The following is a 25,299-nucleotide window of genomic DNA, read 5'->3' on the forward strand; positions in this document are numbered from 1 at the left end:
CTGGAGAAGGAAATGGCAACCCACTCCAGTATTCTTGCCTGGAGAATCCCATGGACGAAGAAACCTGGTAGGCTACAGTCCATGGGGTTGCAAAGAGTCGGACACAACTGAGTGACTTTACTTTCTTTTTTTCTTTCTGTAGGCAGGCCCTGGCTGCTTGGAGATGGGTCTGGGCCAAGCAGGAGAGTGAGACGTTTTGAAATAGAACAAGAGACCCCCCTAAGGAAGTGTTCTCTTTCTTGAGTCTCATTCCCAGGCTCCTATTGTCTCGAACGTGGCATTGGTGGGTCCTAATGCAAGAAGTGGGCTCATTCGTCTGCCATTTATATTCAGGAATTACATGAAGTTCCCAGAAATGGAAACTGGTACGTAATAGATTAGGGGTGGGGAGAAAGGCTGTTTACTTCCTCTCTTTGAGTCAGCTAGGTCTCTTGAGGGTTCCTATCTGTGGTGACTTGCGCACTCTAACACACAGCATGTGGCAACTGCTACCACCGGCAGCTCTGCTGCTTCTAGGTAAGTCAGACTCACTTGGCCTGAGAGCAGAGCAAAGATGCCCTGGGCACAGCAGGCATCTCTTCTCAGGCAAGGAATGAGACCCTTAACCAAGGACAGACCCCTTCCTATGTCTATAGACCTTGGTTTAGCTCCTAGGACACAGCTTCAGGGGTTAGAGATACAGGAAATGGGCATAATCGGGAGGTGAAAGGAGAGGACGTGAGTTCTCCGTCACTTCACTCCTCTAGGTCTCAGCTTCTCTGGCTATAAACTGACAAGTATGCACTGGGTAGCCCCTAAGGTCTGTCTCCCATTCTCACTTTCCAATGCTCCTCTCTCAGTCGTTTCATTTCTATCCTTTCCAGAGGACTTGGGTGGAGATAGTTTCCATGGCTTGATTCAGAGATATTCAACCTGTGCCCTTAACTTTGGGGTTTGAACAGGGACCAAGGAGGAAGGGTATTGAAAACAGGGATTTGGGCAGACAACAGATTAGGAGGTACAGACGCTGGAAACCAGAAGGCAGGCAGTGGGGGAGATACCCACTCTATTCATCTTTGTTGAAGATGTCTTTACCTTGTTTGTTTATTTAATGGCTATACGGGGCCTTCACTGTGGCGCTCAGGCTCTTCATCGCTTTGCGCGGGCTGCCTCTAGTGGCGGAGCACAAGCCTCTTGTCGCGGTGGTCTCTCGTCGCGGTGGTCTCTCTTGTTGTGGAGCACAGGCTCTAGGGTGCTCAGGCTTCAGTAGTTGTGGCTCATGGGCTCTAGAACATGAGCTCTGGTTGCTCTGCAGTGTGTGGGATCTTACTTCTGGCGCCAGGGATTGAACCTGCGTCCCCTTTACTGGCAGGCGGATTCTTACCACCAGGGAAGTCCCCACTATCTTTATCCTGATTCTTGGGAACACTGGCCTCTGAGGGCAGAGGTGGGCAGGGGAGTTTAAATACCACACTCCAGTCACCCTGTTCTCTGCTGCTGACCAATATTTGTTTTATTCTTTTTTTCTTACAGTTTCAGCTGACACGCAAACTGGTGAGTTTGCTTCATGGTCTTGGACGGATCGAGTGAGGCATGTAAATGTGTAATAGCTGCAGGGCACTGTTAGGAAATGTTCTTTGCACAAGAAACTGTTGACATGGAGTTGATGGTGGTGGTGGTGGTGGTTTAGTCGCTAAGTTTTGTCTGACTTGCAACCCCATGGACTATAGCCTTCCAGGCTCCTCTGTCCATGGGATTCTCCAGGCAAAATATTGGAGTGGATTGCCATTTCCTTCTCCAGAGGATCTTCCCGACCCAGGGATTGAAACCAGGTCTCTTGCATTGCGGGCAGATTCTTGGCAGGGGCAATTCCCCCAATACAGTGGGCTTGGCCCTACCAAGGAGGAGGCTAAGTCTCTCCAAGTCAGTATGCTCAGACTGAGTGCAATGCTGCTGCTGCTGCTGCTGCTGCTGCTAAGTCACTTCAGTCGTGTCCGACTCTGTGCGACCCCACAGACGGCAGCCCACCAGGCTCCGCCGTCCCTGGGATTCTCCAGGCAAGAACAGTGGAGTGGGTTGCCATTTCCTTCTCCAATGCGTGAAAGTAAAGTCGCTCAGTCGTGTCCAACTCTTAGCGACCCCATGGACTGCAGCCTACCAGGCTCCTCCATCCATGGGATTTTCCAGGCAAGAGTACTGGAGTGGGTTGTCATTGCGTTCTCCAGACTGAGTGCAATACTAAGGCTGAAATGCCAACTCTCAGTTTGCAATGGGTTTTGAGCCTCCTTGGGAATACCAGTATAGAGCCTGCTCACTTCTCTGCCCTTATCTACATTCTCTTAACACTTCAGCAGATCCCTCAAAGGCTGTGGTGCTCCTAGACCCTCAGTGGAACCACGTGCTCACGAATGACCGTGTGACTCTGAAGTGCCAGGGAGACTACCCTGTTGAAGACAATTCCACAAAGTGGTGGCACAATGGGACTCTCATCTCAAGCCAGACCCCCAGCTACTTCATCGCAGATGTCAAGGTTCAGGACAGTGGCGAGTACAAGTGTCAGACAGGCCTCTCTGCACCCAGTGACCCGGTGAAGCTAGAAGTCCACGTAGGTGAGTAGGAGAAGGGGAAAAAGGAACTGACCAATAAAGGATAAAAAAAAAAAGAGGCCCTGAAAAAAAATAATGTTCCTGGGGATTAAAACTAGGATGAGATGATCTGTAGTCTATTGAATTACATCAGTATTGTAGTCCTAGCTCCAAGTAGGCCTTAGATAAAATGTCAAAGCCTGGCATACACTAGGGACAGGGCTGCTGGACTGCACAATTCCAAGAATCTACATTCACATAGAAGATGAATATATACAGCATGAATGGTGTCATCTGAAGGTCAGGGCATGACATCAATGCTCTATAACAGTTATTGAATAAATTAATGAATCCACTTTAGGACCTCAATCTCCTCATTCTCAGACACAATCTCCACATTCTCTAAGCTACCCAACAAGCCACCCCTAATCTAGCATCATATCTATTTCCTCTTCCCATCAACGCTACACTCAAATATACACTTCAGCCTAAATTTGGCAATGTGAAATCTCTCCTAATAGAGATAGATACACGTTCAGCCCGCACATTCATCATGGAACGAAAGTCTTTGTATCTTAACAAAATCCAGGCATTGGATGCAAGGAGAAGTATGTTGAGGCAGAGATCTCTCCTGGTGTCCCTGAAATCACACCACATAGCCTGGTACCTGCTGTGTCTTGTAAGCTTCACTCTATTTGCATGACTGCCCCATCTCCATAATGTATGTGAGTGGAACAAGCCTGGAGGGAAAGGCGGGTTTAATGAAGGAGGACCTGCAACAAAATTCCACGGACCTGGGTCTCTGAAGCTGATTTTCTGGGCTCCTACACCTGACTGTGTTACTTAGTTGACTTAGTTCTCAGTCTAGCTAGGTGAGAGATGGCCATGCCTGTGTGCCAAGTTGCTTCAGTCATATCCGACTCTTTGTGACCCTATGGACTGTAGCCTGCCAGGCTCCTCTGTCCATGGGATTCTCCAGGCAAGAATACTGGAGTGGATGGCCATGTCTTCCTCCAGGGGATCTTCCCAACCCAGGGATCTAAGCCACATCTCTTACATCTCGTGCTTTGGCAGGCAGGTTCTTTACCACTAGCACCACCTGGGAATCCCAAGAGATGGCCACCTGTGACCAAATAAAATGGGGAATTACCAACAGGAAGCAAGAGAAACCTCAAGTCTTGGAGTTGTTAGTTTGTCTTAAACTTGGCTCTAGAAACTGACTTTAGAAGTCTAATTAGTGTGAACAGTTTTAAACTCTGACCAAGAGCATTAAGTTCACCAGGCAAACTCCTGATCCTTCTTTTGGACCCACTTCACTTATCTTCTTCTCTGAGAAGCTTTGCTTACTTTCTTCGGGCCGGATTTCTTTGCTCCATTCTCTTTGGTCATGCAGTCCTTTGTTCTTAGCCTGTTGTAGCACTTATCACCTGGTATTATAATTATTTCTGAGTATATGTGTTTCTACGCCTAGACCACAGGTTCTTTGATGTGTCTCAGTCATCTGGGTGTCCCCAATCTGCATGACATGACATAGTAAGTTCTCAATAAGATATTTGTTTAACTAATGTATATATGAACATTCACTGAGTCCATGACACCCTGAATGGAATAAGAACGTTCTCCCCTCAAAGAAACCAAACTATATGTGTGTGTGTGTGTGTGTGCGTATATGTGTGTATATACAACATAAGTTATGTATATATATGTGTGTGTGTATGTATGTATATATATGATTACATATGTAACCCCTGTTAATATTTAAGCACATGTTCTTTCTTTTTTTATGAGCATACATATGTTTTATATTCTTTTTAACTTAACATTCTCTGATAAATGTTTTCTCATGTCATTTTAAAATTTCTCTGCAGTATCGTTTTAAATTATTCAGGCCAACTTCCTCACCATGACTTCAAGTTCTCTGTGTGTGTGAAGTCTGGTTACTTGGCAAGGCAGTTGTGAAAAGAGTTGTTTTGATGATTAACTGTTTCCGTCTTAAAGGCTGTGCTCTGTAATGAAATGGTCTTGCTAAGACACTGTGGCCCCTGAAATTAGCAGTTACCATCAGCACTACCAAGCATGCTTTTCTTTCCTCTCCCTGACTTTTACAAGGAGTTCTCCTTCACAATTTCTGTAGCCACTCCTACGGATACTCAGTAACCTTCTTCCTGACTGGTTGCAACAGTCTTCCAACATTCCTAAAACCGTCTATTCCTTCTGAAGTCTACCTTTCCTTGTATTCTAATATGATTCTTACTCTTTGATCTAGAATTTACAATGGCCCCTTATCACCTTCCATAGCAAATCCAAGTGTGGACTTTGAGGATGCTGCAGCTTGCTTCTCACCTGCCTCATCACTTAGTCCTTCTGCTCTCACTTTATGCTTTGATCATGTGTGTGTCTGTCCCTCTCTCCCATTAGACAAAAGCTCTTGGAGTGACTTGAGTTCTCATCCAGAGTCCAGTTGTCTTTTTCCCAAAGAAAGTTACATAAGGACGGCGCCGCCCGGTCTGGAGTTCCACTGTCCCCCAGCACCTGGGTGGTGAGCATTCTCTTCAGAAGAGCTTTGTGCTGGGTGCTGAGGCCTCCTGGGCCTGTGTTCTCTTTGTGTTTTGCAGGCTGGCTATTGCTCCAGGTCGCTCAACGGGTGGTAAATGTGGGAAAGCCCATTCGGCTGAAGTGTCACAGCTGGAAGAAAACTCCTGTAGCAAAGGTCCAGTATTTCCGGAATGGCAGAGGCAAGAAGTATTCTCATGGGAATTCTGACTTCCACATTCCAGAAGCAAAACTTGAACACAGTGGTTCCTACTTCTGCAGGGGCATTATCGGGTCTAAAAACGAGTCTTCAGAGTCTGTGCAGATCACTGTTCAAGGTAAGACATGTGCGGCACTAAAGGGACCAGAGACCCCTGTGCTGGGAATCTTGCATTCACACTGGGGAGATGAGTTGGGAGGAAATTGCTGACAATTCCACAGACTTCTTTACGAGTGTCATTCACTTTGAAACATGACAGCAGGTGCAAAGGCCACATTTCCTTCCTCATAAATATGCCTGTCCTAACTTACCTCATTCAAACCATATCCACACTCTTGTGTATCTCTATCGTGCTGGCCCTTTTTTTGCCTGCTCCTGCTCCCCTTTCTCTTCCAAGTCTCAAGTCTTAGCCAAGAGTCTAGCTGGCAGTAACCCCTCACTTTCTCACAGAAAGACCCAGAACCTGTGTTCTGGCTCTGCTGCTGATTAACCATATGACTGTGGCCAGTTAGTCTCTTGAACTCAATTTCCACTTTTGTAACAAAGACAAGCTGACGTTTATTGGGCATTTTTCAGTGTGCTGGACACTGTGCTGAATGCTTCATTACATGCACTTAATCTGAACACCTGAGAATTAATGCTTTTGAGCTGAGGTGTTGGAAAAGACTCTTGAGAGCCCCTTGGACAGCAAGGACAGTCAATCCTAAAGGAAATCAGTCCTGAATATTCATTGGAAGGACTGATGCTGAAGCTGAAACTCCAATCCTTTGGCCACCTGATGAGAAGAACTGACTCATTGGAAAAGACCCTGATGCTGGGAAAGATTGAAGCAGAAGAAGAAGGGATGACAGAGGATGAGATGATTGGATGGCCTCACCGACTCAATGGCCATGAGTTTGAGTGAGCTCTGGGAGTTGGTGATGGACAGGGAAGCCTGGCGTGTTGTAGTCCATGGGGTCACAAAGAGTCGGACACGACTGAGTGACTGAACTGAACTGATATTGAATTCCACTTTCCAAATCATTTAGAAAACATCTCCAGTTTCTGTAGCACCATCCTCCAGGGTCAGAGATGCCCTGCCATGGTGCTCCTGGACTTCCTAATCTCCCAAAACTTCCACCTGGAATCAGACTGAGATAAAAACCCTGATACTGGGAAAGATTGAGGGCAGGAAGAGAAGGGGGCGACAGAGGATGAGATGGTTGGATAGTGTCATTGACTAAACGGACATGAGTTTGAGCAAACTCTGAGAGATAGTGGAGGACAGTTAAGCCTGGCATGCTGCAGTCCATGGGGTCACCAAGATTCGACACGACTGAGTGACTGAACAACAATACACTGTAAGCAATTTACATGTAATAATACAGCAATATAGACACACATCTTCTGAGATTCTAACAAAACAATGCCATAGTTTGTATAAAAAATAACTTCATCACAATTTAAATTGAAAGTAAATACTCTCAAATAGCTAGGAAAAGAGAGAGCAAATAATAAGGAAAATGGGGGCAAATTGCAAACAATTAGTAAATCTAGGTAAAGAATATCTGAGAGTTATTTGTACTTTATTGACATCCATTTTTTAAGTTCAAAATTATATCAAAATTAAGATTTTTTAAATTGAGACTAAAAATGCACTCTCATCTTACTACCTTATAGGCAACAGCAGAGAATGACTTTAAAACAATCTTAATGGCTAAGAGGTTGAGAAGCAACAAATTCTAGCCCTTTCCATTTTGGGTTCTTAGTTACTGAGCCTTGATAAAGAAATATTTTCTGACGATAAATAGGATAAGTAGTAGATTTCAACGGCTTACCTTGTGTGTGTGTTGGTTTTTGTTTTTGTTTTTTCATTTTCTTGAGTCGGGTGAATACAATGAGTATAATTTTGAGACACAAGAGAAAGTTACTGAATTAAAAAACAGTGTTCTCACAACAACTTAAACTTTGATATCTCTCATTGCTGTTGTACAGTCACTAAGTCATGTCCGACTTTTTGCAGCCCCATAGACAGCATGCCAGGCTTCCCTGTCCTTACCTAACTCCCAAGTTTGCTCAAACTCATGTCTATTGAGTTAGACATCTCATCCTCTGTCACCTCCTTCTCCTTCGCATCAGGTGGCCAAAGTATTGGAGCTTCAGCTTCAGCATCAGTCCTTCCAATGAATATTCAGGGTTGATGATCTCACGCAAAACCCAGCTACAAGTACCTCCATCAAACATGAAAACACTATTGCTCAAGAAGCACTAGAATCCAAAACTGGTAGGAGGAAGCTGTGGCTTTCTTCCAGACTCCCCCACATTCAATAGAATCTGTTTCTTAGCAGGTGTCAGAAAGACTTCACAGTGATGACCTCACTGTTTATGCCAATTTTCTGCCTTAACAAATGTCATTTTTTTCTCATCTCTCTGCTCAGCTCCAGAAACTTTACAAACTGTCTCGTCATTCTTTCTACCTTGGCACCAGATCACCTTCTGTCTGGTGATGGGAGTCCTGTTTGCAGTGGACACGGGACTGTATTTTTCTGTACGGAGACACCTTCAAAGCTCAGAGGAATGGAGGGATGGCAAAGTCACATGGAGCAAGGGCCCTTAGGACAAATGGAGGTAATGAAAGCAGCATCCCCATCCCATGGGGTGATAAAAGCAGCATCTATGAACCTCTTCCTAATTTCACAGCCTTATCATCTCCCAACAGGCATCTCTGGGAGCAGCAGGAAAATTACACGTCAGACTCTAGGGATCTGAGGATCCTTCACCCAACTCTGTTTCTTCTAGTCTCCTATGGAAAGAAAGTGCCAACCGTGAAGGACCAGTAAATATCTGCATCACCAGAAATAGAAGTCTCAGAGCTACGTGGCTGCTTTCTGTATTCCAACCATTCTGTCCCAAGAGAACAACCATACAGACTCTCAAAGATCAGCCCTGATGTATGAATATTGTGCTAAAATAAATGGATATGTAAAGAAGAAAATTCATGGTGGAGAGGCAGCTGGATGGTGGTCTACATCTTTTGCTGCACGCTGACTGCCTTCAAGGCACCCTGAAACTCCTTCTAGATAGTCTGTGGGTACATGTGGGGGTGTAGGGAACAGAGCACAACCATTGAAGAGGGTGGCTGAGAAAGAGCAGGGTAGTCCAGGATAGACCAGACAAGACCACCACCTGGGCTGTCTTCCTAGAACATGAACCATGGTGGAGGTAAAAGAAAATCACAGACGTGAGATGGGATTGAGTTTTCCAGGGGAGCCCCTGTCAAAAGGATACAGTGTGAGTCTGTGAGTATACAATGATAAATCCTCTCAATGTCATGAGTAGAAAATGATCCAGGAAGGGGGTTAGGGGTTGGAGGATTTGCAAAAGAAAGCACAGAATAAACTCATTGGAAGGAACATTGCTATCCCAAATTAAGCCCACTGAACAAAGGTATATCAGTGTCTAAACCGAGAAAGCATTACAAGAAAAAGTCAACCACAACTGCACAGGAAGGAGCTGGCAGGAGATGAGGATGCTTTTAGACTGAGAATTAGAGAGAAGGGGCATATAAAACCAGAATTTTCACTTCAATATCTAATTCAGCTTTATTCACATCACCCTTAAACAAATGTTGGATAACCACTATTAAATGTACTAAACTCTACTGAATTAAATCATGAAACTTTTAAATCCTTCAGCATGTCAATAATAATGGAGTAGAGGTGAAATCAATCACTGCTTCTGGAAGAAAGCTTTAGCTATCTCTCTTTGTGTTTTAGAAGCTTTAAACTGAACATTTCTTGATTCCGGTAAGGCATTTTTACAAGATTCTGCATGTTATTGTTAGATAGAAGATGGAAAAACCACGATAATAAAACATGAATGATAGAATCCTTTTGTCCTCCATTGCCTAAAGTCTTATCAGAGATTAGTTAATGAGAAACCCCTCTCCTCTCAGCAACCATCTCACCACAACTCATATGAATTAGTCAACTTGCTAATTCACCAGATCTTGTTGAAACAACTGGGCAAAGGGGAACTCTGATAGGTGGTCTGGGATAGGAGGATGGATGGGAATTAGAGGTAGTTTTAGAGCATGGGGCAGGCAAGAAAAGGTAGAGCTAGGAAAGAAGTAGGTCAACTATGAGCTTTATGCCAAGCCAACAATTCAGGTTTGGTATAAGAATATTAGAAGTATAGGGATGTTAGATTTGGACATGAGACAAGGGCATTTGGAAACGTTAAACATTCAACTCACATCTACTTAGTACTTAAGTGCCAATTAAAAAAAAAAGTTTTGTTTTTTTTAATGTGTGGCTGAGGCTGGCCCTAATTGCAGGCATGGGGGTTTAGTTGCCCTGGGGCTTGTGGGATCTTAGTTCCCAAGGCAGGGATCAAACCCATATACCCTAAATTGGAAGGCAAATTCTTAACCGCTGGACCACCAAGGAAGTCCCCAAGCTAGCATTTAGCTGCTGAAGATACCAAGATGAACAACCCAGGTCATTCCCTGGAGCAATTTTCATTCTAGTGAAAAAAATAAAAAGCATAAATAGAGGATGAAGAAAGGGCTGCCGAAAAGAGGCTTAATATTTGGTATTGTGGTAATGGATGACTAAAAGTTTGCCAGGCAAAAAAGAGAAGTGCTGAAGGCTGATGGGCAATGATTCAAAAGCCGGAGAAGGGGGTCAAGAAAGTGGTTTGGTTCTGTTGCAGTCTACAGAGTCAGTGAAGGACAGCAGAGAGTTCAGGGGCCAGATCTTGAAAGGCACTGCCTTCCAAGATAAGGAGGTTGTCATTTACCCTGCAAGTCATTGAAGGATTTTAAGCAGAACAGGTCTTTTCTAAAGAAAGCCTCTCTGGAAGCTACTTGGAGGCTGGAAAGAAGAGGACAGTTGAAGACAGGACACTGCTTAGGCAGCAAGGTGGTTATTGCAGTAACTCAGGGGGCAAGTAATCAGAAAGTAACTATCAGCAGGCAGAAGAGGGAGATGGCTATTCAAATGTTTAGAAGGTAGGTTCTCCAAAAATTGCGAACCAGCAGGACGTAGCATGACTGAGGGCCCAGGGTCTGGAAACACAGTTTCACAAGTTAAGAATACAAGTACAACGGGCAGGACAGGCAGATGTAGGGTAAAAGAATCCAGTTTTGGATTTTGGTTGGTAAATATTTTTAAAGCATCAGTTTCGTGATGCAATTTTAGTAGAACCTTACTCAAGCAAGTAAAAATTGTTCTCCTAGTTGCAACCCTGATCTCATACACCCTTTGTTTAGAAACTGCTAGCAAAATACATAGAGAACTGAAAGAGATGAGACTTGTGGTTGCCAAGGGGGAGGAGGGAAGGGAGAGGGAAGGACTGGGAGTTTGGGGTTGGTAAAGGAAACAATTACATTGAGGATGGATAAACAACAAAGTCCTGTACAGCACAGGAAACTATAAACCTGCCTGCCAGGTTTCTTGGGATTAACCTATAATTATGTGCATAACTGAGTGGCTTTGCTATACAGAAAAATGCCATGTAGTGCCACAAAGCGCCACAACACTGCTATACAGTGTGATGCCAAAGAGATGGGCACCACACTGTGAATAAACTATTGTTGTTGAGTCGCTAAGTCGTGTCCGACTCCTTTGTGACACCACGCAGTGTAGCCAGACTCCTCTGTCCATGGGATTTCCCAGCCAAGAATACTGCAGTGAGTTGCCATTTCCTTCTCCAAGGCATCTTTCTGACCCAGGGATCCAGCCTGCTTCTCCTGCATTGGCAGGCGGATGCTTTATCGCTGAGCCCCCAGGGGAGCCCAGATCAACTATGAAAGTGAAAGTGAAAGTCGCTCAGTCGTGGCAAACTCTTTGCGACCCGGTGGACTTTACAGTTGGTGGAATTCTCCAGGCCAGAATACTAGAGTGAGTAGCCTTTCCCGCCTCCAGGGGATCTTCCCAACCCAAGGATCAAACCAAGGTCTCCCTCTGCAGGCGGATTCTTTACCAGCTGGGCCACAGGGAAAGTCCCAAATCAACTCTACTTCAATTTCTAAGACAAACAAACAAAAAAAAAGTAGTAGGTTGGACTCAGGCTGGGTGGAGATTTGCAAACTTTCATAATGTTAATGCCATTGGTTTCCGGTGAGAAACTGACAGGTCTATTTCAAGGGTCAAAATTGCTACACTTCGTCCCTGGGTGGATTCGAACCACCAACCTTTCGGTTAACAGCCGAACGCGCTAACCGATTGCGCTACAGAGACAGACGGTGGGAGCGTCTTTTTCCAACTTGGGTCACTGAAAATAAACTCGAAGTGTTCTGTGTCTTCAATGTGGTTGAGGCCGGGTAGGAACTGGTAGAGACATCCCCCTCCAGAGCACCAGAGAAGTAAGTAGCCCAGAGAGAAGTGGGTCCTTTTCCCGCACTAGCGCCTGCTTAGATCTGAGACAGGACTCAGTTTCTACCCGGAAGATGCTAAGAAAACGAGAGCAGCCGAAGGTGAATGAACCGGACTCTTCGTCGTCGTTCCGTCGTTCAGTCGAGTCCGACTCTTTGCGACCCCATGGACTGCAGCACGCCAGGCCTCCCTGTCCATCACCAACTCCCAGAGCTTGCTCAAACTCATGGCCATTGAGTCGGTGATGCCATCCAAGCATCTCATCCTCTGTCGTCCCCTTCTCCTCCTGCCTTCAGTCTTTCCCAGAATCAGGGTCTTCTCGAATGAGTCAGTTCTTCGCATCAGGTGGCCAAAGTATTGGAGCTTCATTCAGCTTCAGCATCAGTCCTTTCAATGAATATTCAGGGTTGGTTTTTCCTTAGGATGGACTGGTTGGATCTTCTTGCAGTCCAAGGGACTCTCGAGAGTCTTCTCCAGCAGCACAGTTGGAAGGCATCAGTTCTTTGGCGCTCAGTCTTTTTTCTTGTCCAGCTCTCACATCGGTACATGACTACTGGAAAAACCATAACTTTGACTATACGGACCATTGTCGGCAAAGCAATGTCTGTGCTTTTTAATACACTGTCTAGGTTTGTCACAGCTTTTCTTCCAAGGAGCAAGCGTCTTTTAATTTCATGCCTGCTGTCACCGTTCGCGGTGATTTGGCGGCGAAAGTCTGTCATTGTTTTCATTGCTTCTCCATCTATCTCGCCATGAAGCGATGGGACTGGATGCCATGATCTTAGTTTTTTGAATGTTGAGTTTAAAACCAGCTTTTTCACTCTTCTCTTTCACCCTCTTCAAGAGGCTCTTTAGTTCTTCCTCGCTTTCTTCCATAAAGGTGATGTCATCTGCATATCTGAGGTTATTGATATTTCTCCCGGCAATTTTGATTCCAGCTTGTGCTTCCTCCAGTCCGAAGTTTGGAATGACATACTTGGCATATAAGCCAAATAAGCAGGGTGACAACATACAGCCTTAACTACTCCTTTCCCAATTCTGAAACAGTCTGTTGTACCATGTCCAGTTCTAACTGTTGCTTCTTGACCTGCATACAGGTTTTGCAGGAGGCAGGTCAGGTGGTCTGGTATTCCCATCTCTTTAAGAATTTTCTACAGTTTGTTGTGATCTACACAGATGGGGGCCTTGGGGGGAATCCAAAATGAATGCTGTGGGTTCAGGAGTTCATTTGGTTTTCCTCAGAGAAATACATCACCATACTTTTTTGCCGATTTAGGCAATTTATGCGTTCATGCGTGAGTGTTAACTTATAATAACATTATTACTGTGAAAATTTTAAATACTGCATCACATATCCAATCATGTCTGGAAAAATATTATATTTAAGTAAAGGAGCATAGTGAAACAAAACTGATCTTCAATTTCAGCTGTTTAGAAGGATTTCTACTAGTTTACTAGGCTCCCAGACAGAACATAGAGTTTATAAATGCCTATAATTTATGGACTTTCACTCTGACATAATCCAGATTCAAATATTCAAGGGCCCTTATCCAATGAAATCAACCTAGAGATTCTGGCCAGTGCTGGGCCTGATAAAGTTCATCTCTTCTCTCCACTTTGGAGAGAAGCTCCTCTCTTTGTTCTTGGGCCATTTAAAAACCCCAGGCTTCCTGAGCTGCATCTTCTCTGCCACAGGCATACCCAACCAGGTTACAACACCAGTTCTTCTCTGAACCCAGGCACTCACAAGAAGTGATTTTCTCTGTTGCACAAGTCCCAGGGCACTAACACATAGAATCTCTGTCTTCCTTCTGCACCAGCATCCCTTTAATAACGGTTCCAGATTAGGTGCAGGTCCAAGTTTTCACTGATTTCCAGTGAAATGAGAATACACACAATATATATATATGTATGTGTGTGTGTCTGTGTGTGTGTGTGTATCTCAGATAAGTTTGCCAAATGACCTCCAAGCCAACATTGTTTTTTCACACTTTAAATTTTTGTTTTTAAATGTCCCTTCTTTTATAACATTAAGATGAGGATAGATGACAGTTGATGTGGCTGTGATTGTTTTATTAATTTCCTAACTTAGCAAAACGAAAAGTTAGCAACCCTATGTTGGTCACCAGCATTTGGGGGAAATTTTTACTTCTCTTTGAAGTCCTAGTTTGGGAATCACTACTTTCATCTTGGCCACAAAAAGTAAAAATAACTTTCAAGTTTATTCTAAAAACATATACATTTCCTGTACTTCACTTTGCATGTACACATGATAGCAATTCAAAAGAAGGTGGGAAAAGAAAAGAAAAACTGAGGCAAAAAGAAAGTACAAAATGGGATAGTGAAATAAATCCAAAATATATCAGTAATCACAACAAATATAACTGGAGAAAATGTGCCAGTTAAAAACAAAAGTGGATTTTTAAAATATATTTTATTTTTATTTTGTTTAGAAGAATGACATTAAACATAAACAGAAAGACTGAATGTAAAAGAATTGTTACTCTTGAGAGTCCTTTGGACTACAAGGAGATCCAACCAGTTCATCCTAAAGGAAATCAGTCCTGAATATTCATTGGAAGGACTGACATTGAAGCTGAAACTCCAATACTTTGGCCGCCTGATGTGAAGAACTGACTCATTTTGAAAAGACCCTGATGCCGGGAAAGATTGAAGGCAGGAGGAGAAGGGGACAACAGAGGATGAGATGGTTGGATGGCGTCACCAACTCATGGGATGTGAGTTGGTGATGGATAGGGAGGCCTGGAGTGCTGCAGTCCATGGGGTCACAAAGAGTCAGACCCAAGTGAGCAACTGAACTGAACTGAACTGATGTCAGAAATATTCTAAGGAAAAAAAGTTTGTACTTGGTATATATTAATAGCTATATGGTGGACAAACTAAAGTTTAAGAAATAAATCATCACTAGAAGAGGATGGTCACTATATGCTAATAAAAGATTAAACACATGATAAACACATAATACTCTAAACACATATGTATCTATTAAAATAGTATTAAAATATAAAAGCAAGAATTATTAGACCAAAAGGGAAATTAACAAATCTATCACCATAGTGGGAGAATTCAACATACTTCTCTCAGTATTTCATAGATCTAATAGTTCAGTTCAGTTAGTTCAGTCTCTCAGTCATATCTGACTATTTGCAACCCCGTGAATCATAGCACGCCAGGCCTCCCTGTCCATCACCAACTTCTGGAGTCTACCCAAACCCATGTCCATAGAGTCGGTGATCCCATCCAGCCATCTCATCCTCTGTCATCCCCTTCTCTTCCTGCCCCCAATCCTTCCCAGCTTTTCCATATGAGTCAACTCTTCACATGAGGTGGCCAAAGTACTGGAGTTTCAGCTTCAACATCAATCCTTCCAATGAACACCCAGGACTGATCTCCTTTAGGATGGACTGGTTGGATCCTCTTGGAGTCCAAGGGACTCTCAAGAGTCTTCTCCAATGCCACAGTTCAAAAGCATCAATTCTTTGGCGCTCAGCTTTCTTCACTGTCCATACATGACTACTGGAAAAACCATAGCCTTGACTAGATGCACCTTTGTTGGCAAAGTAATGTCTCTGCTTTTGAATATGCTATCTAAGTTGGTCATAACTTTCCTTCTAAGGAGTAAGCGTCTTTTAATTTCATGGCTGCAGTCACCATCTGCAGTGATTTTGGAGCCCCCAAAAATAAAGTCTGACACTGTTTCCACTGTTTCCCCATCTGTTTCCCATAAAGTGATGGGACCAGATGCCATGATCTTCATTTTCTGAATATTGAGCTTTAAGCCACCTTGTTCACTCTCCTCCTTCACTTTCATCAAGAGGCTTTTTAGTTCCTCTTCACTTTCTGCCATAAGGGTGGTGTCATCTGCATATCTGAGGTTATTGATATTTCTCCCGGCAATCTTGATTCCAGCTTGTGCTTCTTCCAGCCCAGCGCTTCTCATGATGTACTCTGCATAGAAGTTAAATAAGCAGGGTGACAATATACAGCCTTGATATACTCCTTTTCCTATTTGGAACCAGTCTGTTGTTCCATGTCCAGTTCGAACTGTTGCTTCCTGACCTGCATACAGGTTTCTCAAGAGACAGGTCAGATGGTCTGGTAGTCCCATCTCTTTCAGAATTTTCCACAGTTTATTGTGATCCACACAGTCAAAGGCTTTGGCATAGTCAATAAAGCAGAAACAGATGGTTTTCTGGAACTCCCTTGCTTTTTTGATGATCCAGAGGATGTTGGCAATTTGATCTCTGGTTCTTCTGCCTTTTCTAAAACCAGTTTGAACATCTGGAAGTTCACAATTCACGTATTGCTGAAGCCTGGCTTGGAGAATTTTGAGCATCACTTTACTAGAGTGTGAGATGAGTGCAATTGTGCGGCAGTTCAAGCATTCTTTGGGATTGCCTTTCTTTGGGATTGGAATGAAAACTGACCTTTTCCAGCCCTGTGGCCACTGCTGAGTTTTCCAAATTTTCTGGCATATTGAGTCCAGCACCTTCACAGCATCATCTTACATATAAACAAATGAACGAGTTTGACTTTATATGTATATATATAAAGGGATTCCAGATTAGGAGCAGATTCAGTTTAAAGATACATATGTAGTACTACCAATTTAATGAGTATATTAAGACTTGTTTAACAAGTATATTAAGACAAGTTTAACAATATTCCATAGACAGAGGAGCATGGTGGGCTACAATCCATGGAGTCGCAAAGAATCGGACACAACTGAGTGACTACCATGTTAACATTTTGTATGTATATGGTGGTTTAGTTGCTAAGTCCTGTCCCACCATGCTCCTCCGTCCATGAAATTCTCCAGGAAAGAATAGTGGAATGGGTTGCTATTCCCTTCTCCAGGGGATCTTCCCAACCCAGAGCTGGAACCCAAGTCTCCTGCATTACAGAGAGATTCTTTACTGTCTGAGCCACCAGGAAAGCCTTATATCCATATCCATATATATTTATATATATATATATATATAAAAAACTTTGCAACCAAATATATATGTATATAAAACTCTGCGACCAATAATTACAGTTTATACATTCTTCTCAATTGACTTTGTATGAGGCCATAAAACAAGTCTTAATATACTCAGGAAATTGGCACTATTAGAAATTTTTTTTATTTGCTTTTAAATAACTTGTAATAAAGATAAACTGCATGAAAATTGAAAAATACTTAGATTGAGTAACTAAAACTAGAGCATACCAGAATTAGCAAATGCTCAATACTTTACATGTGCTCTTGGGTAAAGGAATACTATACTAACCGTCAATGTTTAGACTATACGTTAAACAGTATTTTCTGTTAAATAAATCTGTTTTTAAAAAATGAAATACAATTTCACCCTATTACAGTGAGAGGAATAAATAGCCAGTAACTATTCTGATTGGTCAGCGCCATACCAATGAACTCCTCAGATAGAACCGTCCTCTGGCTTCTGCTTTGGCTCTCCCTATACACTCCAGAAAACTTCCCCATACCACTGCTAGCCAACTCTAAGAAACTCTAGGTAGTCACTTCCAAGGAGCCCACTCAGTGCCTCCCAGTATGCAGGTCTCATTTAAGCCAGCCTACTGCAGGTCCTGGATATAGGTCCCTGTCCCTAAATGTCTCCCCGGACAGGGCTACCTGAACCACAGTCCAGTTAAGAAGCACTCAGTGTCAGTCTGACCACTCACTACTCAGCACACTTCTGTAGTCACCCGTGCTTGTAACCATCTTCGGGAACTGCGGCCTCCACCCCGGCTTGGCACCAAGAGAGCCGGAATAGCAGAGAGAGCAGGCAGGCAGTAACAGGTCACGGTGAAGGCATCAGCCTGGTCTTGTGGCCTCTGCTAGCACTCTGGCACTGGAGTGTAAGAAAACTCGGGGACTAAGGGATGACTGAGATGCACTTGTTCTCTTTTTCCATCCATGTTCTACTAATATTTTACCTTCTTTTCTTGGGATGAGGTGGGGTTTTTTGGGGTTTTTTTTTGAAAACCCAAACATCTTCCGACGATGGGCATTAAAATTTGTTTTAGTGATAAAATGAATAATTAATGTTTGCGTGTTGCCAGGCACCATTCTAAACATTAACTAACTCATTTGAAAGTTGTAGTTACGATTTTTATCCCCTCTGACAAATGAGGGAACTGAGACAGCTGAAACTGCAACCCGGGGAGCACAAGAGACCCATGTGCTTAACCACCACATTACGTCACCTCATCCAGCCTAAATGGCTGAGGTCAGCCTAATTGCATATCTCATTCCAATAAGTGATTTTTGTATGATAGAGATAACACATACATAAAACCCTTGGACAGTATTTTAAAAGCTAGAAAAAATGTTAATATAATTGCTGCTAGTTCTGCAGAAGATGACAGGGAATTCAGTATCAACATCTATCCTTTCCTAATTTTAGGAAAAACTTTTCTACTTATTGAGATAAGTTACCTAATGACTATCCATTTTGGGGGAAAGGAATTGGGAGAATTTGATGCACTTCCCCTATGCTAAACCAGGGTTCACATTCCAGGATGTCTGGCTCTAGGTGAGTGATCACACCATCGTGATTATCTGGGTCGTGAAGATCTTTTTTGTACAGTTCTGTGTATTCTTGCCACCTCTTCTTAATATCTTCTGCTTCTGTTAGGTCCATACAATTTCTGTCCTTTATCAAGCCCATCTTTGCATGAACTGTTCCCTTGGTATCTCTAATTTTCTTGAAGAGATCTCTAGTCTTTCCCATTCTGTTGTTTTCCTCTATTTCTTTGCATTGATCAAAGAGGAAGGCTTTTTTTTAATCTCTCCTTGCTATTCTTTGGAACTCTACATTCAAATGAGAATATCTTTCCTTTTCTTCTTTGCTTTTCGTTTGTCTTCTTTTCACAGCTATTTGTAAGGCCTCCCCAGACAGCCATTTTGCTTTTTTGCATTTCTTTTCCATGGGAATGGTCTTGATCCCTGTCTCCTGTACAGTGTCACGAACCTCCGTCCATAGTACATCAGGCACTCTATCTATCAGATCTAGTCCCTTAAATCTATTTCTCACTTCCACTGTATAATCATAAGGAATTTGACTTAGGTCATACCCGAATGGTCTAGTGGTTTTCCCTACTTTCTTCAATTTAAGTCTGAATTTGGCAATAAGGAGTTCATGATCTGAGCCACAGTCAGCTCCTAGTCTTCTTTTTGCTGACTGTATAGAGCTTCTCCATCTTTGGCTGCAAAGAATATAATCAATCTGATTTCTGTGTTGACCATCTGGTGATGTCCATGTGTAGAGTCTTCTCTTGTGTTGTTGGAAAAGGGTGTTTGCTATGACCAGTGCGTTCTCTTGGCAAAACTTTATTAGCCTTTGCCCTTCTTCATTCTGTATTCCAAGGCCAAATTTGCCTGTTACCCCAGGTGTTTCTTGACTTCCTACTTTTGCATTCCAGTCCCCTATAATGAAAAGGACATCTTTTTGGGGTTTTAGTTCTAAAAAGTCTTGTAGGTCTTCATAGAACCATTCAGCTTCTTCAGCGTTACTGGTTGGGGCATAGACTTGGATTACTGTGATATTGAATGGTTTGCCTTGGAAACAAACAGAGATCATTCTGTTGTTTTTGAGATTGCATCCAGGTATTGCACTTTGGACTCTTTTGTTGACCATGATGGCTACTCCATTTCTTCTGAAGGATTCCTGTCCACGGTAGTAGATATAATGGTCATCTGAGTTGAATTCACCCATCTTAGTTCGGTGATTCCTAGAATGTTGACGTTCATTCTTGTCATCTCCTGTTTGACCACTTCCAATTTGCCTTGATTCATGGACCTAACATTCCAGGGTCCTATGCAATATTGCTCTTTACAGCATTGGACCTTGCTTCTATCACCTGTCACATCCACAACTGGAGGTAAGTCAAGTGGGCCTTAGAAAGCATCACTACGAACAAAGCTAGTGGAGGTGATGGAATTCCAGTTGAGCTATTTCAAATCTGTGAAGGTGCTGCACTCAATATGCCAGAAAATTTGGAAAACTCAGCAGTGGCCACAGGGCTGGAAAAGGTCAGTTTTCATTCCAATCCCAAAGAAAGGCAATGCCAAAGAATGCTCGAACTACCACACAATTGCACTCATCTCACACTCTAGTAAAGTGATGCTCAAAATTCTCCAAGCCAGGCTTCAGCAATACGTGAACTGTGAATTTCCAGATGTTCAAGCTGCCTTTAGAAAAGGCAGAGGAACCAGAGATCAAATTGCCAACATCTGCTGGATCATGGAAAAAGCAAGAGAGTTCCAGAAAACCATCTGTTTCTGCTTTATTGACTATGCCAAAGCCTTTGACTGTGTGGATCACAATAAACTGTGGAAAATTCTGAAAGAGATGGGACTACCAGACCATCTGACCTGTCTCTTGAGAAACCTGTATGCAGGTCAGGAAGCAACAGTTAGAACTGGACATGAAACAACAGACTGATTCCAAATAGGAAAAGGAGTACGTCAAGGCTGTATATTGTCACCCTGCTTATTTAACTTCTATGCAGAGTACATCATGAGAAGCGCTGGGCTGGAAGAAGCACAAGCTGGAATCAAGTTTGCCGGGAGAAATATCAATAACCTCAGATATGCAGATGACACCACCCTTATGGCAGAAAGTGAAGAGGAACTAAAAAGCCTCTTGATGAAAGTGAAGGAGGAGAGTGAACAAGGTGGCTTAAAGCTCAATATTCAGAAAACGAAGATCATGGCATCTGGTCCCATCACTTCATGGGAAACAGATGGGGAAACAGTGGAAACAGTGTCAGACTTTATTTTTGGGGGCTCCAAAATCACTGCAGATGGTGATTGCAGCCATGAAATTAAAAGACGCTTACTCCTCAGAAGGAAAGTTATGACCAACTTAGATAGCATATTCAAAAGCAGAGACATTACTTTGCCAACAAAGATCGGTCTAGTCAAGGCTATGGTTTTTCCAGTGGTCATGTATGGATGTGAGAGTTGGACTGTGAAGAAAGCTGAGTGCCGAAGAATTGATGCTTTTGAACTGTGGTGTTGGAGAAGACTCTTGAGAGTCCCTTGGACTCCAAGAAGATCCAACCAGTCCATCCTAAAGGAGACCAGTCCTGGGTGTTCATTTGAAGGATTGATGTTGAAGCTGAAACTCCAATACTTTGGCTACCTCATGCAAAGAGTTGACTCACTGGAAAAGACCCTAATGCTGGGAAGGATGGGGACAGGAGGAGAAGGGGATGACAGAGGATGAGGTGGCTGGATGGCATCACTGACTCGATGGACATGGGTTTGGGTAGACTCCAGGAGTTGGTGATGGACAGGAAGGCCTGGTATGCTGTGATTCATGGGGTCCCAAAGAGTCGGACATGACTCAGCGACTGAACTGAACTGAAACCAGGGTTCAGGTAGAAGCATCATTTGGCTAGTGACAGCTGTATAAAATAGAGCCAACAATTGTTAAAAATCAGCTAATCTGGAGATGAATAGAAAGATTTAACATAGTATTTGCCCTGACATTACCCAGAGATCAGTTTTATAAGATACAAAGACACGTTTATCTACATACATAAAGAATAATAGAGAATTTTTGAAATACATATTCTTATAAATGTTTTAAATCTTCAGAATATTCCTAGCTAAACACATTACTAGCTCTGTGTTTCAACATAAATGAATCCCATAAAACTAATATTTAATGGAAAACATACTAGTTGTAAAAGAATACGTGCCACCTGATGCCAGTTATGTAAATTTTAAATCCTTGTATATCAATACCCTGCTTAAGAATGAAACAGAAAAACCAATATAATATTGTAAAGTAGTTAGCCTCTAATTAAAATAAATAAAATTAAACTTAAAAAAAAAAGAATGAAACAGAAGAAGCCTCCAATGTTCCTCTATTTTTCTTTTTCCCAATAAGGAGTCTTATTTTGGATTTTATATTTATTATTCCTTTGGTTTTTATAAGCTTCACTACTTGTGTGCGTGCATGTGTGCTGAGTCATTTCTGTCATTTCTTTGCAAACTTTATGCAATTCTTTGTGACGTTATGGACTGTAGCCCACCCGGCTCCTCTGTCCACAGGATTCTCCAGGCAAGAATTCTGGAGTACCTGGGTTGCCATGCCCTCCTCCAGGGTCATTATTTGTGTGTATCTTATCAAATATCTGAAGAGCAATTAAATTAGATAGAAAATAAAGAGGATTCAAGCCTTGGAAGAAGGAACCACAATGGGTGAGCATTCTTCATTCTTCATACCTTCATTCTGAGAGCACTCACCAATCAGACATAGTCAGGCATATGAACATGCTGAAAACCAACCTTGTACCTCACGCATCAAGGTACAGTTTAGATCTCCCAGACTGACTAGAAATTGAAGGAATAAATTTCAGAAAGCAGGGAGCATCATCAGGGAAAAACAATCTGCAAATGAATCACATTTCATATCTTTGGTTCACCCTAGTACCTGCTATTGGAGAAGGCAATGGCACCCCACTCCAGTACTCTTGCCTGGAAAATCCCACGGACGGAGGAGCCTGGTGGGCTGCAGTCTATGGGGTCACTAAGAGTCAGACACGACTGAGCGACTTCACTTTCACTTTTCACTTTCATGCATTGGAGAAGGAAATGGCAACCCACTCCAGTGTTCTTGCCTGGAGAATCCCAGGGAAGGGGGAGACTGGTGGGCTGCCATCTATGGGGTCGCACAGAGTCGGACACGACTGAAGCGACTTAGCAGCAGCAGCAGCAGCAGTACCTGCTATGTACTGACTCGAGGGAGGCCAGGGGGAAAATAACAGCTGGAAGTCTAAAAGAATACTGAGCAGAGATTTTAAGAGCCGCCCCACCAGAGGAGGAAAAAACACTGGAAATGACATAAATATTCAAAAATAGGAGACTTTCTAAAAAAATTATGATGTAGCCATATAGTATAACAATGAAGTCATTAAACCAATGTTTTAGACTAGTACTTAATGAATATAGAAATATTCACATGTTTAAATAAACATTCAGTAGCTTTAAAAATGTGTACAGTATGATTCTAACCTTGCAATTAAAAATGCCAAAGAGATAAAACATACAGCAAAATATTAATAGAGATTTTCTGGATGATGAAAATATGCGTGCCTTTTATTTCTTTGTGAGTGGCTTATTCTCCATATTTTCTGTAAGGACTCTATATTACCCTTATATTCAGGAAAAATACTATCCTTTGGGAAAAAAAATGAGCATATACTATCTACCAGGTGCTCACACAAGGCACTACTTCAAAGGACTCTAGCCTTGCAAAGTGTCTCAAAAACTGTACTTTTGTTCCTCTCCCTTATAAAGAAACTGCAGCCCAGAAAAGTTAAATGATTTGCAAACACGTCAACCGTTTGTAGTGATAAGTAAGACTTCTGACTGTCAAACCAGCGACTCATTTCTTTGTAAACCAGTTTAGACATAAAATCTTGGTTTATTCCTCATCATCCCTTGTAGAGGAGAGGTTTGTTTCATAAATTGCATTCTTTGGTGTAGTATGGCAGTGCAAAGAGTGTGGGCTTGAGAACGTTAGGTTGGCCCCTACTGAATAGCAATATGAAGGAAGGGAGCAAATGAGAGCTTAGTGAATCGTCGACGCAGGAGAAAAGAAGAAGGAAAAAAGGTGGAAATCTGGAGTACAGGGTTTAAGGCAGAGCCTGAATCCTGGGATGGGATTAAAGTGTGCGGCAGGTAAACAATAGGGATGGCCCACTTAACTGCAGAGGAGGTGGAAACTTGATTGCAGGATTAATGATTCGGTGCATTTAACGCAGAACCGGGGTTCCAAATAACCGCAGCAACTAGTACTCTTGCCCAGGAGCCAAGAAATTTGCATGGAAGAGAAGTACTCTTGGAAAGAGCCTAAAATTGTTTGCTGCTGCTGCTGCTAAGTCGCTTCAGTCGTGTCCGACTCTGCGACCCCATAGACGGCCTCCTACCAGGCTCCTCTGTCCCTGGGATTCTCCAGGCAAGAACACTGGAGTGGGTTGCCATTTCCTTCTCCAGTGCGTGAAAGTGAAAAGTGAAAGTGAAGTCACTCAGTCGTGTCCGACTCTTCGAGACCTCATGGACTGCAGCCTACCAGGCTCCTCTATCCATGGGATTTTCCAGGCAAGAGTACTGGAGTGGGGTGCCATTGCCTTCTCCGAAAGTTGTTTAGTCTTTATTTTGGCAGTGGGGGGACAAAATAAAAGTCTTTCGCCTCCCCGTCGGGGAATCGAACCCCGGTCTCCCGCGTGACAGGCGGGGATACTCACCACTATACTAACGAGGAAAACGACAACTAGGTATGTAAAATTGCTCACTAGGAAGTTACTTCTAAACTGCCATCGTCATTCCTTGAAAAATTGGCTGTTATTCAACTTGTCTCTTTACTGTGTCTAGTCTGTCACATTGCAATTGAAACATAATGGGAGCTCTACGTGTAATTTAAACTTTCTAATAGCCAACTTAAAAAGTAAGAAACAGGTGATATTTTTAATAATATATGTGATTTAACCCAAAATTTCGAAATAAGAACTGGATTTTTTTACATAATTTTCAAGCTGGTAAGTATTTTTCATTTACAGATACCACATTTCAACTCAGACGTTAAATTTTCATTGGAAAAAAATGACTAATATTTAGATTTCATGACATTCACAACTGAAATTCAAGTGGATTCATAACGTACCAAGTTATTCGTAACGTACTTCAACGTTCTGCAATAGGTAAATGGAGTATCTGTATAACTTTTTACATCAATTTATTTCAATTAATTAATTACAATTAACTAGACTTTGACATGCAGTTCCTCAGACACATTCGCCAGTTTCAAGTGGCCAACAGCTTGTAGCTACCGTATCAGTCTCGGAAATATAAAACCATGACCCCTTTCTGAAGCTCAGTTTCAGACAGGACATCCGGAAGATCCCAAAGATTTCTCAAGAGTTGAAAGTTTAAAATGGAAGGCAGGAGGGAAGGTAAGAGAGAAAAGAAACGCTTCAGATTCGAATCCCTCCAAAATGTAGCTGGGCAGAGAATGAGGTCAAGGGAGAAAGTGAGGTACGGCTGCAGTTCTAGTTTCAGTTCTCAGTTTCGCTCAGGCTTTAAACTGCAAACTACATCGCACGCTCTGCTTCTCTCTCTCAATTTAGTTAGAGTGAAAGAGGGAAAAGTTTCCCTGCGTTGGCCGGGAATCGAACCCGGGTCAACTGCTTGGAAGGCAGCTATGCTCACCACTATACCACCAACGCCTGCTTAGCAAACTTTTCGAATTACACGTATAAGAGTAATAGAGACTATGAATCTGCAAATGTTTTTTAGTACTGTTCTGTGTCTGAAACCCCAAAATACACAGAGCCTTTTCTAGGCGAGGATGGGCCCCGTTCTTACTCCTCTTAATCGGCCCCGCCAACTAAGGACTAGGACCTGAAACGCAGAGACCACCAGGGGCCTGGAGCTGGAAGGACGGAACAGCGAGAAGCCAGGAGGGAAAGCCAATGCCTCGCTTGGCAGAGCATTTTCTTACCCACGCCCCCGCCTTCTGTCATCCGAACTCCCTGCTCCGCCGCTTGGCGCCGCCCTAGGACTAGATCCACAGGGTGTTGCATTCAG

General features: G+C 42.9%; 1 protein-coding gene and 3 non-coding genes across 6 annotated transcripts; 1 reads left to right on the top strand and 3 right to left on the bottom strand.

Moving 5' to 3' along the window:
• The first annotated feature begins 452 nt into the window (after nt 1–452).
• On the top strand, nt 453–9,183 carry FCGR3A (Fc fragment of IgG, low affinity IIIa, receptor (CD16a)). 3 transcript variants are annotated; one of them, XM_005203444.5, is made up of 6 exons: nt 453–516; nt 1,513–1,533; nt 2,334–2,588; nt 5,180–5,434; nt 7,734–7,923; nt 8,015–9,183. In XM_005203444.5, the coding sequence occupies exons 1-5, from the start codon at nt 477–479 to the stop codon at nt 7,910–7,912; spliced, it is 750 nt and encodes a 249-aa protein (XP_005203501.1). In that variant the 5' UTR covers nt 453–476; the 3' UTR covers nt 7,913–7,923; nt 8,015–9,183.
• A 2,280-nt stretch (nt 9,184–11,463) lies between these two features.
• On the bottom strand, nt 11,464–11,537 carry TRNAN-GUU (transfer RNA asparagine (anticodon GUU)). The gene has a single exon. It is a non-coding gene; the product is annotated as a tRNA-Asn (tRNA).
• A 12,368-nt stretch (nt 11,538–23,905) lies between these two features.
• Nucleotides 23,906–23,977, bottom strand: TRNAD-GUC (transfer RNA aspartic acid (anticodon GUC)). The gene has a single exon. It is a non-coding gene; the product is annotated as a tRNA-Asp (tRNA).
• Nucleotides 23,978–24,866: 889 nt separating this feature from the next.
• TRNAG-UCC (transfer RNA glycine (anticodon UCC)) lies at nt 24,867–24,938 on the bottom strand. The gene has a single exon. It is a non-coding gene; the product is annotated as a tRNA-Gly (tRNA).
• Nucleotides 24,939–25,299: the final 361 nt, after the last annotated feature.

Source organism: Bos taurus, chromosome 3 (genome assembly GCF_002263795.3).
Source record: "Bos taurus isolate L1 Dominette 01449 registration number 42190680 breed Hereford chromosome 3, ARS-UCD2.0, whole genome shotgun sequence".
In the NCBI taxonomy this organism is placed as follows: Eukaryota; Metazoa; Chordata; class Mammalia; order Artiodactyla; family Bovidae; genus Bos; species Bos taurus.

Excerpts from the sequence above, each read along its gene's own strand:
- FCGR3A (XM_005203444.5), top strand. The coding sequence starts at position 477 with ATGTGGCAACTGCTACCACCGGCAGCTCTGCTGCTTCTAG. Across the intron at positions 1,534-2,333 it reads TTCAGCTGACACGCAAACTG|ATCCCTCAAAGGCTGTGGTG; the intron begins GTGAGTTTGCTT and ends ACACTTCAGCAG. Across the intron at positions 2,589-5,179 it reads GAAGCTAGAAGTCCACGTAG|GCTGGCTATTGCTCCAGGTC; the intron begins GTGAGTAGGAGA and ends TGTGTTTTGCAG.